Raw genomic sequence first — 14,436 nt, forward strand, 5'->3', positions numbered from 1 at the left:
AGGGTTTTCAGGCCCCTGAGCTGGGAGATGGAGATAGGATGCAGAATGAAGCCCCAGTTGTTGAAGAGGTGGCAGTCACTGACCTGCTCCTCCACCTGAATGCTCACAAGTCCATGGGGCCAGATGGGATCCACCCGAGGATACTGAGGGAGCTGGCAGAGGAGCTTGCCAAGCCACTCTCCATCATTTATCAGCAGTCCTGGTCAACCGGGGAGGTCCCAGATGACTGGAAGCTAGCAAATGTGATGCCCCTCTACAAGAAGGGTCGGAAGGAAGATCTGGGGAACTACAGGCCTGTCAGCCTGACCTCAGTGCCGGTAAAGGTCATGGAGCAGATCATCTTGAGTGCCATCACATGGCGCGTGCAGGACAACCCGGGGATCAGGCTCAGCCAGCATGGGTTTATGAAAGGGAAGTCCTGCTTCACTAACCTGGTCTCCTTCTATGACAAGGTGACCCTCTTAGTGGATGAGGGGAAGGCTGTGGATGTTGTCTACTTGGACTTTAGTAAGGCCTTTGACACTGTCTCCCACAGCATTCTCCTGGAGAAGCTGGCTGCACACAACTTGGATAAGTACACTCTGCACTGGGTTAAAAACTGGCTGGACGGCCAAGCTCAGAGAGTGGTGGTGAATGGAGTCAAATCCAGTTGGCGGCCAGTCACGAGTAGTGTTCCCCAGGGCTCAGTACTGGGGCTGGTCCTGCTAAATATCTTCATTGATGATCTGGATGAGGGGATCGAGTGCACCCTCAGTAAGTCTGCAGATGACACCAAGCTGGGTGGAAGTGTCGATCTGCTGGAGGCTAGGAAGGCCCTACAGAGGGATCTGGACAGGCTGGATCGATGGGCCGGGGCCAACTGCATGAGATTCAAGAAGGCTCAGTGCCGGGTCCTGCACTTGGGTCACAACAACCCCATGCAACGCTACAGGCTGGGGGAGGAGTGGCTGGAGAGCTGCCTGGCAGAAAAGGACCTGGGGGTGTTGGTTGACAGCCTCCTGAACATGAGCCAGCAGTGTGCTCAGGTGGCCAAGAGGGCCAATGGCATCCTGGCTTGTATCAGAAATAGTGTGGCCAGCAGGACCAGGGAGGTGATAGCGCCCCTGTACTCGGCACTGGTGAGGCCGCACCTCGAGTACTGTGTTCCGTTTTGGGCCCCTCACTCCAAGAAGGACATTCAAAGTACTAGCGTGTGTCCAAAGAAGGACAATGAAGCTAGGGAAGGGTCTAGAGAACAAGCTTTACGAGGACCGGCTGAGGGAGCTGGGGTTGTTTAGTTTGGAGAAGAGGAGGCCGAGGGGAGACCTTATTGCTCTCTACAACTACCTGCAAGGAGGTTGTAGCGAGGTGGGAGTTGGTCTCTTCGCCCTAGTAATAAGCAATAGGACGAGAGGAAACGGCCTCAGGCTGTGCCAGGGGAGGTTTAGGTTGGATATTAGGAAAAACTTCTTCACCGAAAGGGCAGTCAGGCATTGGAACAGGCTGCCCAGGGAAGTGGTTGAGTCTCCATCTCTGGAGGTATTTAAAAGACAGGTAGACGTGGTGCTTGAGGACATGGTTTAGTGGTGGACTTGGCAATGACAGGTTAACAGTTGGACTCGATGATCTTAAGGGTCGTTTCCAACGTTAACGATTCTATGATTCTATGAAATATAATTTTAAATGGAAACGTTTTATAGGAGAACATTCTCAGTTTTCAGGAGTAGGCAGAATTTTATATATGCCAGCCTCATGAAAGATACTTAAAGATACTTTTTTGCTCTTATTGCAATGTCAAGTTTAACTGTTGTATGCCATTTCCTGTATCATTCTACTAAAACTAATCATTGAACAAAATAACTACAGAAGTTGTCAAGGACAAATGATGTGACTAACCTCATCCAGTGTACACAAACTGTAAGAACTGAAACTTTTCTAATAGCCACTAATTGACTAATTTTAAGCAGATGGGATCCAATCCTTGCTGAGTTCTGAAAAAAAAAAAAAACCTCAGCAGTTTTTCTACACACTCAATTTAACTCTTATTTCCTTTTAAGAAGAGGTAATGCCATTGCTTCTTAGCCTTGAAGCAGGAACAAGGAAGTGAACTTATGAAAATGAACAGAAGCTTGTACTTAAGATTCCACTTCAACATAACATAACAAACAGAAGTGAGTTTTCAAAGGGCAGTGGGGCAGCAGGGGCAGGCAGCAGTGAGAGATATTAGAGATATCTCAAGGTTGGTTATGTGAAATACTGTGTTCCTCCAACTCTTTTAGAACAGAAGGTACTGAATTTTGCACAGCTGAAAATACAGCACCTTTATTATGTTTTCCATAAAATAAGAACCTGGAGTTATATAGCAATAATTTAAGGGCATTATATTCACTGGAACTTTGCTACAGAATTTTAAGTAATTCTAGATCTTGGACTTATAACTATATCCATGCCAGTACAAAGATGATGAATTTGTATGATTTCAGTAGCATTTACTGGAGCTTCCCTTAAAATGTAGAGGTCCTAAACACTTAGCATACACTGACACACTTAAATTTCAAAATAACAGTTTCAGACACACACAAAAAAAAGATCTAGAGATCTGATCCTGTTAGCATTCCATGCCTGCAACTACAAGAAACAGAGTTCAGTAAGTGAAGTAGCGGCAGGATTAAGGTCCCTTTTCTAGGCAAATTCAGAAAACCTGATTGTTTACATATGATAACAAACATTTCACTTCAGAGAAATAAGAAAAAATACATACCTTAATATATTTGCTACTAAATGCCCTTTCATTCCATATCTATAAAGGAAAAGTAAAAAGCCATTTAGAAAAATCGGGATATGTCAATGCATAATGAAAGATTTTATTTATGTATATCTAAGATTATACAATCCATTAATGAACTCCATGGTTTCAGTTTGCTAGAGGAAAGTGCTCTGGCTGGTTTTGTTATCAGCTCTTCAGGGGAAAATTCTGCATGAAAGTTCAAAATAGCTGCTTGTTTATCTCTCTCTAAGGTCTACTGATTGCCACCCTGCTGAAAAGAACTCCAGAGCTGCTTGAGCTCTACAATGGTAGCAGTGTTACACATGACATTATTACCAAAGGGTCTACAGTTTGTTGAGGCTTCAAGGTGTGGTGCTAATAAATGGGCCCTGTTGCCATACACTGACATAGGAGAGCTAGAATAAGTTACCTGTCGAACAACTGCCTACAGGGGGTTATTCAATGACACTTACAGTTCTTTCTAATTTACACAGGACTACATCAATACTTGAACACAAGAGAGATCCAGCATAGTTTAAGTAAACAGACACAAAATCATCTCATTTCTGTTACTCTGGATTTTCCATCTTGTATGGAAAGAGTGTTTAAGCTAAACACGGCTCAAAATTCAAAAGCAGGAATGCCGGTCTTCTTTTCTACCAAATACCCTGGCCAATAAAATGCATAGTCAGAAACCTTCTTGCTTTCTTTTTTTCTAACCACAACATGAACACTGTGACTGACATTCACCAGTAAAGGTGAAAGTATCCCCCTGTAGGTGTAGATTACCCAACCATGTACAAGCAGTTTCTTGCAGGTGGGATATGTTCATTTGATTTTGATATTTCTAGATCTTCCCATAAGTGCTAATATGCGACTTCAGAAATGAGCCAATCAAAAAGTTACTTACTGAAAGGCTCATTTCATCATAAACCAAAAGAGCAGTAAAGGCTAACAATGTAGAATCAGAACACCATTAAAATTGTTTTGACAGTTTGAGCCTTCACAGACCTCACTGCTTTCCTGTATTTCAGATTATACCCACAAAGAAATCAGACAATATGCAAGGTCAACACATTGCCTGTAGAAGCAGAAATTCCCTTTTTTTAGACGTATAGAATTCAGAAGGCCAATCACTGTGAAGTAACAACACAGAAGCCAGACATTACTCAAATATGTGAAGTGCAGAACTTACCTTCTACCCTAAGAGCACAGCAAGGAGAAAATTTAACAGCAGTTGTTCTCCCTGTCTCCCCAGTTGAATTGCTGAAGCATCACTGTGTTACCCAAAGTGCAAGACTGACACAGCTGAAATAAGTCAGTAACATCAAGGGGGATGCATTCCAGAGGAGATATACATCAGCTATACCTTCCCACATTACAGCAGAAAGGTCAGACTTCCTTTGAAGGATGGGAACCATAGTTTCAGAAGCTTTGCTCTGGACTGCTGAAGTGATTTTCAGCTCTTCTGCAGCTAAACAACTGTCTCATATCAAAACACTTTAAAGTCCAAAATAAGTGTTTCAGTAAGTATAGAACTGATTTTAGAGGAATCCTAGCCACACATTCTCTCAATCAGAAGAAAAAATTAAGAAGTTGAATCTCAGTCAAATAATGAAAAGTGTTCTTCCAGATTGCCTGCTTCTCTCTCTCATCTCCAAATTATGACATTTTTCTCAGACATTCATTCACTACTTCCATATATTGCACTGTAACACATGCCCCTTTATCTACTATAAATTATGTCAGAAAAAATGGAAGAAGTTGTAGAGGATTGCCCTTCCACAAAACAGCGACCATATTTTATGCCAAGAAGTCATGTTAGCTGACTTTCACAAACTCCGTCTTCACTAATGCTTTTTGTTAGCTGGTAACTGCTGAAACCCAAGCAGAACAAGCAAGGCAGAAAATGACAAGCCCAAGACTTAAACAGATTTCAGAATTCCCAAATTCTCTGGTAACTTTGTTCCAGAATTGGGAAGGCAGGAGACTAGCCATTTTACACTGGTTCTGCTTTAATGGCCATTATTGCAGAAAGACTGTAAACTAACATAACTTCTGCTTTTCCCCTTGCAACAGAAAAAGCCAAAACTGCAGTTACAAAACAATTTCTCTTCCCATCCCCCTCCTCCAGTAATCAACAGAGAGACAAGACCAAGATCTTAGGAATGAAGATAGATAAAATATACAGGAGATTTTGCTTTACTGACCCCAATATAATCAATGTCCAAATCATGATACTGTTTAGCTCCTAATATCCAAGAAACAATATAGTAAGCAGTGACATCTGGATAGTCATAGGGCCAGTTTTCGCCCTTGCCTATCCATGCTGGAAATGTCCAAGGTAATCCTGGAAAGAGAGAAGAAAAACAAAGGAATAAGATAAGTGGTTGATCTACATTACTCAATAAGCTTCAATAGCAAGCTGTAATTTGTTCTACCTAAAATGAAGGAGCAGATATGCACTTCAAATTCACATAGTTCCAGTGAAGACAATGAAGCATAACTTATTTAACTGGAGAGTATGCTCTAATATAAATTGTGATCAAACATATTAATAGCCACTGTTTTTTTTTTTTTAAGCTAGAAAACCTTCATTACTAGAGAACAACTGACTACATACAATCTTTCAATTGCGTGGTATTAGCTCTAACAGGTTTAAAGTTCCAAAGATTTTAGGATAAGAATTTACAAAGTTACAGACAAAGGACCAATACTGAACACCAGAAATTGTTAATCTCCTGAATATGAATTTCAGAAGAAGTGATGATCTGATCATAATAGAGGAAGAAAGATTGGGATTGTGAAAAAGCATTTCTGAGTCTCAGCTGTTTACTGGATCTTGTAGTAAGAACAACAAATTAACCTAATCAGATCCAGCTAAATTTTCAGCTGACTTTGTATAAGACACTATAGGCTAAGTCAGGGCAAACCCTCCTTCCTGTGTTGAGAGCTTGATCTGAGGGAAGAGGGAGGTCATTAATAATCATAATTAGTTATAGATGGTAAGCTTACTGCTTGTCACAGTGCTTGTCTAACGGAACCTGACTAGCAAATCCTGCACCAAGTCATACCTTGTGGCTGAATATGGCAAAGCCTGATCCATGGAAGAGGCAGTATTAGACACTTTTAACAGATAGATTTCTTACCTTGTTTCACGTAAAATACATTTTGTAAACTCTTTCAACTAAAATCTAGGGTTCCACATTTGTACTATCACAGCACACACACCACCCATGATCAAAACAGGGAGGCAGGGAAGTCCTCTTACAACTCAACTACATACATAAGACAAATCAGAAGACAAACCACCATAGCAGAGAGGGGGTGATGAGTTTGTAATAAGAACATATAATTGAATTTAGTGTGTGTAAAATTCACAGATTTATACTTCCTGTAAGTTTACTTTATCCCTCCCAATTTTTTACTCTATTATATAGAAATTCAGCTCTCATGATAAATCATTTATGTTCATTGCTGTGCTACAGTCTAAGCATTAATGTTACTTGATACAAGCAAATGATTAGAGTCATTTCTTACCCTATGCTACTTGTTACACACATTCCTGTGATGCTACTTGTTACAATACTGTAACAAAGTAAAACACAATAAGTTTAAGTGAAGCACCAAAGCAAGCTTACCAAATATTAGAGATTCTACTTTGTCTACTGCAACATCAAAACACCTGCCCATTAAAATTAATATGCTAATTAAGCATCAGATATGTAATTTAGTTAGGGGGGAAAAAAAGCACTTAAATTGTAACGCTTGAAGCAATTTACCAATCAGTTTAATTTTGGGGTTCCTCTTTTTAGCTTCTTTCATCAGCCACCATTCATAGCCCCGGAAGTAGTTCTCATCATTTTCATAGTGCATATGGGAGGGTTCAGTACCATCTAGGAAGGAAAGAGACAGGTAGCTCACAATTATCTTCTGTGTCATGAACTGTTACACATTATAAAGTTTACTGTATTGCTCACTGCCATAGTATGCAAGCGCATATCTCCAACATGGTTCACACATTCTTTGGTATGTACTTCAAAGCAAAATGAGTAGTGACAAGGAACACACAAGACTTGCCACCCTTCATTCATAGCATATTAACTTAGCATAAATTTACTATTTTTTATTTTTAAGGGACTATGCCTGCTTTTAACATCAGAATGTGATTAACTATTGGGCTTTTTCTATTCCTAACTATGATAATACTATATTCATTATTATCTTGGTCCCAGCAACCACTAGGAAAGTTACAGAATTAAGATCAGGAGAGGAAAAAAAAAAAAAAAAACAACAAACATTTGTAGAAGTAGGTTATATCTAAATCAAAAAGCAAACAAAAGAAGATTATTTTCTTTTTCTTCTGTGTCCAGGGAGAGAAAAGAAAGGAACTGCCATGAAGTTTTTGAGTGACAGGGAAGAGATTTTTTTTATTTTTATAGTAAAAGATCTAGTTTATAATTTCCATGGTGTTCCGTGACTGCAGGAAGAGTTTTTGGAATTGAAGGCTATGCACTGAATTCCCTCAGGCAAAGGTAAACAAACTAGAAAGGTGCAAAAGAATCAGTGTTGCACCAGAAGTCATTACACACAAAAGTCAATTAATAACTTGTGCACACAACTGCAACAATTACTTATGTTAAACTATATGCCTAATTGTTCCAGAGATCTCTTCTGATGAGACTTTTTTTTTTTAATGAAGCCTGCTGAAACAGCATATTTCATTACAGAAAATAGGACTGTTTGGGTTTTTTTCACCTTACTAACACTTCACTATTTGGAAGTTCTGTTTCTCAGAGTCATAGAACAACAATTAGATTCCAAACTTAGACTCCTGATCATACTTCAAACAGACTCCTGATCACACCTCTGTGGTCAGAATAAGAGCTGCAGTCTAGTCTATACGCAACTTATTGTTCTCCTTCTAAAATCTGGAAAGCCGTCACACAAATATGTAACATTGTCCTTAGACAGCAGCAAGACTGTTTGAAGATAAGGTCTGTGCATGCATGAAGACGACTCCATTCTCCTCTAACCAGCAATTTATTGACCAAATACTGAGCTCTTAAAGCCAGTATAATAACTTTCACCATGTTAATTTTTCTTAAGGAAAGTAAGCCAAAGAATGAAAAACAATAGCTAATTACACAGACATTTAAAAAATATATATAAAATGCCACAAAGACAGATGCTATGCTTTCTATTTATTAACTGAGTTTGCTTTAAGTCTACTCCTGATGTGGCCAAGATTTACTTCGGGTGGGGGGGGAAGATATGAACTGTAGTCTAGTTACTGCTTCTCAGCTTCCAATCACAAGCAGTTGCTAAACAGTTTTTCCTATACGAAAATATAGTAGCCTATGCAAATTACACCAAGACATTTCCATTTGCAATTGTGGCCAGGCAAAAAAAAAAAAAAAATAGTGTCTACTGTCAGACAACACCACTCCAGTGAAATGTAGCAGATCATTAAACCAAAGAAACATAATTGCTTCTGACCAGCCGTCTTCACATTTTCATGCTTTTAAGACATAAACTACCTAGTCCTACAAGAGTTTCACAGTTTGTATTGCAAAACTGGTGTTTGAGAAATGCTCTGCAATTCAGAAACCTACTAGAGCTCCCTTAATCTTGGGGGGGGGGGGGGGGAAGAACTTATTTGGTCTAGAATGCAACCTATTAACAATATGATAGTGAGAACTGTCTCCAGAATGTTAGTGTGAATTTCTCTTCTACTAGTTAGCACACATTGTATATGTTTTTCTGCAGCTTCAGTACAACTACAGAATGCATCTCCATGCTTCAGCTGGAGTGACACGTGCAGGACGTTACTTATGGCATCACTGCAACAAGAAGTTAAACCCTGCTCACACAAAATCCATACCTGTTGATTGTCCATCACCTCCAATCTCTACTTTGAGGATATGTAAAGAAGCACCAAAATTTGGCTAGAAAAAGAGAGCAGAACAAACAGAATCCTGCTGTTAACAAGAAGAATGCAATAAATAAGTGTACAATTTTGAGGATGCTAAAAATTCAATACTTTTTTTTAAACACCCGTTACAGATGCAATGAGAGATTATACAAAATTCAAAAGGAAATTGAGCAAGATAAATAGTACACTTATCTTTAGTCACTTTCACTGACTCTTGCACCATTAAGGACACTTCTCCCCAGCTGTGCAGAATTTAAATTGGTTATGCTCAAGAAAATACTGAAGCATTCTTAAAGTAGAACATGGACTATATGAGGAACACAATAGTATTTTTATTATTATTAGAAGTGAAGTTTGTTTTCTTTTAAAATCAAATTATTGAAGTTAATATTTCTGTAGATAATTTATTCTTTGGTGTAAAGGGTTACACTGCTTATGTGAATGAGCATACATACAGGTGAGAAATAATCTGCTAACTACAGGCGGAAAGGCAAGAGAGAAAAAAAAACCACCACACTGAAAAACAAATGGCCACGTAGCCCACTGTCCTCTTCCCCTGGCATCTGATGGGTGGAGCAGAATATAAAATTCAGGCTCATACAGGCAATCCTGCTCCTAGTATGCTCTTCCAGCCATTAGTGGCTTAAGAGTTGCACAAGCCAGAAGTTACAACTAATCATTATTTTAATAACCACTAGCTCATAGCTGGCCTCCTGTATGGAATTACCCAAGTATAATTTTGGCGTCCAAAAAAAAGTTTTAAGATGTAAGAATGCAGTTTGATTTAAAAATATGCTGCATAGATGATAGCTTGCTTGACTTACAAGTTCTGGAATTTTTTATTTGTTTTCAAATAAGAAGCAAATATTCCCAATTTACTATTTCTCTTCCTGACATTTCTGATTTTAAAATTCTAACACATTTGCTCTCCCATCCCCATGAAAGCTGACTGACATTAAAAGACAAGGAGAACGAGGCAAGGTATCTCATGACAGCTTAAGTAGTTTTGGCGAAAGAACATGTCAGAAATTCTTTGAAAATCATGATCTCTCAGCTAGATTTTCTTTTGCCGCATGCCTATTGATTCCTTCAGAAAACTCATATTTGTAACACACAGCTTAGGTCTCAAAAAAACATAGGTTTTGATCCCCCAGTCACACATTATGCCTTATTCTATCCTTTAAAACCAATTCTTTAAACTACACAGTAAATTTTTCCCCTCCAGCCATCTGGATTACACTACTTGAAAGTGACCTGGCATCCACTTCCAGCAGAGTAATTTACAGTGCCAAAAGCAAAACAAATTATTACTGTCCAGTGCAATAATCTTACCATATATTAAGTTGGGTAACTCCACAGCTTACGCTTGCTAACTAAAGCACCTTACAAACCAATAACATTCACACACCTTCTAGAGTGACTGCACTTATACTTGAGACTAGTTTGGAATAGACATGCTATTGAAAAGATGCACTCTGCACAGTTGTGTTCACATTATGTGAATCTATCTATACTCCAAAAAAAATCAAAACTATCTCAAAGACCTACTTCCTGCAATCGCTATGAACAACTAAACCCCTCATTTTAGCCACAAAACTGATTTAACCCTCATGAAGCCCACATGGATTATAGAAATACATTGAAAACATTTTTTAAAACATACTGTGAAAACATAAAAGGGATTTTCGTAATAATTTGAAGAAATAGGTTCCTGAACAACATGCTGGTTGTCAAAAACAACAGCTAAAATTTAAGGTTCTGATAAAAATCAAATAGGAGTTCCAACATTACACAATAAGAAATTCTGCATGAAGTTATACATTATTGTAGCAGTGAAACCGACTTTACCTTGAACAGATAATCTAAAATCTGGGAGCGATAAGGTTCTTGGTAGTTCACCAGGAGTCTAGATGTGGCCTAAAATGGAAAGAAAACATGAAAATATGAAACCCTGACTTTCAAACATATAAGTACATCCCAGTTTTTCAGTCTAGGACTTTCACATATCTAATAAACCTTCAAAAATAATTATAGCACCAGGGACTCAGTTAAGCCCCTACAAAAACTCTTTTCTAACCCTTCAGTTGCGCATTTCTGGTTTTGTAGACTGCAGTTGCCTTGTACTCCAGTTCCTTATAACTTACTGCAAAGAGAGGCCAGAGAATAGAGAAACAAAGAGATCTCACAGACCTAATGCAAGCAACACGCAGCTCCCTTCCAGCACCATTTCTCCCGCTCTACTCGAATCTCCCTGCTTTGGCTCACCGTATACCAAAGGCAATGGGAGCTCACGGGGCACACACAGGCAGGAGGGCAAGGAAAGCAACTCAGCAGGTCCACGAGTGGATAAGAACTCACAGGTTCTCATGTCTCTGCTTGCTGGACCACAGGAAAGTGCACAACCGGCTGTTGGCTCATCCAGCATTTTAAAACTCATAAAGACAAATAGCTAGGAAGACCCTCCACAGAAACAACCCACCCTGGCTTAGCTCTCCTCCATCAGCACCAAGGATGTGGCTAGCCCTCAGCACCCTGAGCAGCCTGGCGAGAAAGCAGCTGACTAGAGGACAGGCACAGAGCAGGGCCCGGCTGCAGCTCCCCTCATAGCCGGGACCCCTGCCTGCACAGCTCCCCTCAGGGCGTCCAGGACCCCCCCTCACAGATCCACTCACACCTCCCCATCCTCCCGCCCCCACGGCTCTCCTCACGGACACCCCACGGCCCCCACGGCTCCCCTCACGGACACCCCCAAGCCCGGGCCCCGTCGAAGCCTCGAGGGCCTGCACCGAAGCCACCAAACCCTCCCACTGACGGAATCCCCCGCCCAAGTGCCCGTTGCAACCGCCGCCCCGAGGAGGGCATCAGCACCACAGCACCGGAGGAGCCCCCACGCCCGCCGGAGCCGCTCACCCCGCCGCCGCTGACAGCCCCGATCCCGTCGAACTGCCTGCCCAGCCCGCCGGCATCGTCCAGCACGTAGGTGGCCGTCGAGAGCGCAGCGGCACCGACGCCGGGGGGGCCCGGACCCCAGCTGCAGCCAAGCAGGAGCGCGCCCCACAGCAGAGCCGCGCACCCCATCCCACCGGCTCCGCTCCGCGCCGCCCCGTCCCTACAGCAACTCGCCACTGCCCGGCTCCGCGCGTCACGTGACCGCACAACCTGGCAATCACCTGAGGGGCGGGGCGTGAGCACCCGTCGCCTTTCCCTTTAGCAAAATGGCGGCGAAGGGAGGGGAAGGCTTTCAGCCCTTCCGGGCAACCCCTCCTCCCCCCCCCCCCGGGTTGAAGTTAGTGGTTGCCATTTTGAAAAAGGGCAAGGCAAGTGCTGGCTGGTGGGAAGCGTACCGCCATGCTGGAATTGGGCACCGAATGGCGAGTGAAGCTATTGTGGAGCCATCTTGGGTATGGGAAAGCTGACTGACTGTGGGGCGAGGCCCGTCGTGGGCGTCACGGCGGGACAGGGTTTCTCTGGGAACACACAGGGAAACTGCTTTTAGTGCAGCATGAGCAGCCACGTTGTGAGAGCTACACCAAACTGATCTTTTTTTCGGGGCCTCTGGCAAGGGATGGCAGTTTTCCTGGGAGAGGAATGGGGTTTCCCAGTGAAGCTCTCATTCCCGGGCCCTCACCAGCAGCCAGGGTCCCGGTTTCACCCTGCTCTCAGGCTGCCACCAAATCCCTCGTAAAGTAGGCAAAAATCGGTACTTCGAAGGAGAAAACTCCAGCGCGTTGCGAGAAAAACCTTTGATCGCTTGCACAGGAACAGGCAGTGGAGCTGGGAGTGGCCCTGGGGCACAGGGCCAGGCCCGGAGTGGCCCTGCCCCAGAGAGGGGTGCTGGCAGCCTCACCGGCTTCCCTGGGAATCCCAGTTGGCCCCAGTTCGATCCGCCGCTGCGTCAGCAGGAAGCTAGAGGGGGATCCTGAAAGTGGCTTTCGACTTGCGCCGCAAGCGTGGCTGAACAAGACTTTCAGTTTTACAGCCTTCATGGGGCATGCTACATGGCCACTGCGTAAAAATAGTAGCTGAGATGGTGCTGTGCCACACGTTAAAAGTTTCCGTGAGGATAGCCAGGGTGTTCCCTCAGGCTCCAGCTCATGAAAGCATTCGACTCAGAGGAAAAGTAATCAGGAGATTGGCTATCGGCTTGATTACCCTATAAAAATCCTTAAAGGAGAACTGTCTGTCTGCTGACTTCAGTGTTTTACACAGGCAATGCTCTCCGTGTGCTTAAAGGAGGAACGAGGCACTGGGAGATGTGGTGGCTGATGTCTTGCGGGCAGTGTGTTAGAGCTGTGGAAAAGACCAGGTTTTGCATGTTTGTCCATAAAGAATGCTGTTATTCAAGCCACTGCCTCTCTTGTCCATGTCATTGACGGATCTGATGTCTCAGTGATGACATTACCTGACTGACGTTTCCTGTTTATTTCTTTTTTAATAACAATACTAAACACTCACAAAACATTTTGCACTTTACAGCAATATCAAGCATTAACTAATGAACCTGCTCACGCCCAAATGAGCTATATGATGTCATTATTATATGCAGAAGGCCAGAGTGACTTCCTCAAGGCTACAGTGAGTCAACGGCAGAGGCAGAATTATGCTCATGGTCCTAATTCACATTCATGCCAGCAGATTGTACAGCTTTGCACACCTGGAAGGTTTGCAAAACCATCATGAATTATTAACTGATTAATTTCGATAATTTCTTAAATTAATGCATTGATTTATTCTAGGTAGAAGGCTTCAGTGGAATTCACTCTCTTATTCACTCATAGGAGCCTAAAAGTGTCAGCTTTCAAAACTCTTATTGCCATCCTATGATGTGCTGAGTGCCTCCCCTTTTCAGTTGGTATAGAAAAACATTCTCAGAATCTGTTTTGGTGGAAAGAAGATATTTTGGTGGGACATTTATTCTGCATTAGGAGTCTCGAACTTGCTTTTTACCTGTTTTTTTCCTTACATCTTTGTCCATGACCCAAGGACATGTGATCTGGACCCTTTTTAAGCCCAAATATAACCAATATATTATTGAGGACTTATTCATTGCTTCTTTTGTAGATAAGATAATTTTCCACTGATAATGCTTTTCTATCTCAGTTTTTCTTTCTTGATAGTACTTTAATCTCAGCCAACCCAAAGAACACCTGTTGTTCCGAGGTGACTGATTTGAGATACCATGTATGTCCAGATCTCAAAAAAAAACCCTGGAAAACTGTGCTGCTTGCACCAGAAATTAAATCGTTCCATATGGACACAGTCAAGAGTTGCTTTTTGCAGATAGCTTTACTTCCAGAATGTATAAAATGTATCATCTCCCCTCTTCCTTTGATCTTTCAGTCCCACCATCAATTGTTACAGTGAAGAACTGTAGAAATTTATCAGCTATGTTTCTCTATTTCTAATAATGCTAAGAACTGCTTTTTCTTCAGTGAAATGTAGGAACCCTCAACAGAACAGCAGAACCAGCTCACTAGACATTGTTCTTAGTAGGTACCATGTTAGGAAAAGGCAGGTGAAAAGTGATAACGGAAGTCTTTGTCTAATGAATTTTCTCTCAGTAAAAATAAAGGTTTGACTGAAATTTATTTTAGAAATTAATCTAACCAAGTGGCTGGAATGCCTCCCTTTCACCACAAGTATAGAATGATTTGATAATTTAGGCTTCATATAACAAGCACATCAGTAGAAAAACTGTGGATGGAAAAAGTCATGCTCTGGCTGGAAAAAAGAAGGAACCAAATCTCTGCATCCG

The 14,436-nt window shown here is 41.9% G+C and overlaps 1 protein-coding gene across 4 annotated transcripts in view; it reads right to left on the minus strand.

Moving 5' to 3' along the window:
* Positions 1 to 11,899, minus strand: part of GALC (galactosylceramidase) — a 42,599-nt gene extending 30,700 nt beyond the window's left edge. For 2 of the 4 annotated variants that reach the window (XM_087747460.1, XM_087747461.1), the window contains exons 1-6: positions 11,592 to 11,898; positions 10,530 to 10,598; positions 8,631 to 8,694; positions 6,529 to 6,642; positions 4,957 to 5,096; positions 2,741 to 2,779 (exon numbers count right to left, since the gene is read on the minus strand). In XM_087747460.1, the coding sequence (XP_087603586.1) occupies positions 2,741 to 2,779; positions 4,957 to 5,096; positions 6,529 to 6,642; positions 8,631 to 8,694; positions 10,530 to 10,598; positions 11,592 to 11,759 (594 nt within the window). In that variant the 5' untranslated portion in view covers positions 11,760 to 11,898. Of the gene's footprint in view, positions 1 to 1,875; positions 1,971 to 2,740; positions 2,780 to 4,956; positions 5,097 to 6,528; positions 6,643 to 8,630; positions 8,695 to 10,529; positions 10,599 to 11,591 lie in introns of all 4 variants that reach the window. The other 2 variants (XM_087747462.1, XM_087747463.1) reach the window with 2 other exon arrangements.
* Positions 11,900 to 14,436: the final 2,537 nt, after the last annotated feature.

Source organism: Nipponia nippon, unplaced genomic scaffold (genome assembly GCF_047370975.1).
Source record: "Nipponia nippon isolate SJK-2023a ecotype South Korea unplaced genomic scaffold, ASM4737097v1 scaffold_11, whole genome shotgun sequence".
In the NCBI taxonomy this organism is placed as follows: Eukaryota; Metazoa; Chordata; class Aves; order Pelecaniformes; family Threskiornithidae; genus Nipponia; species Nipponia nippon.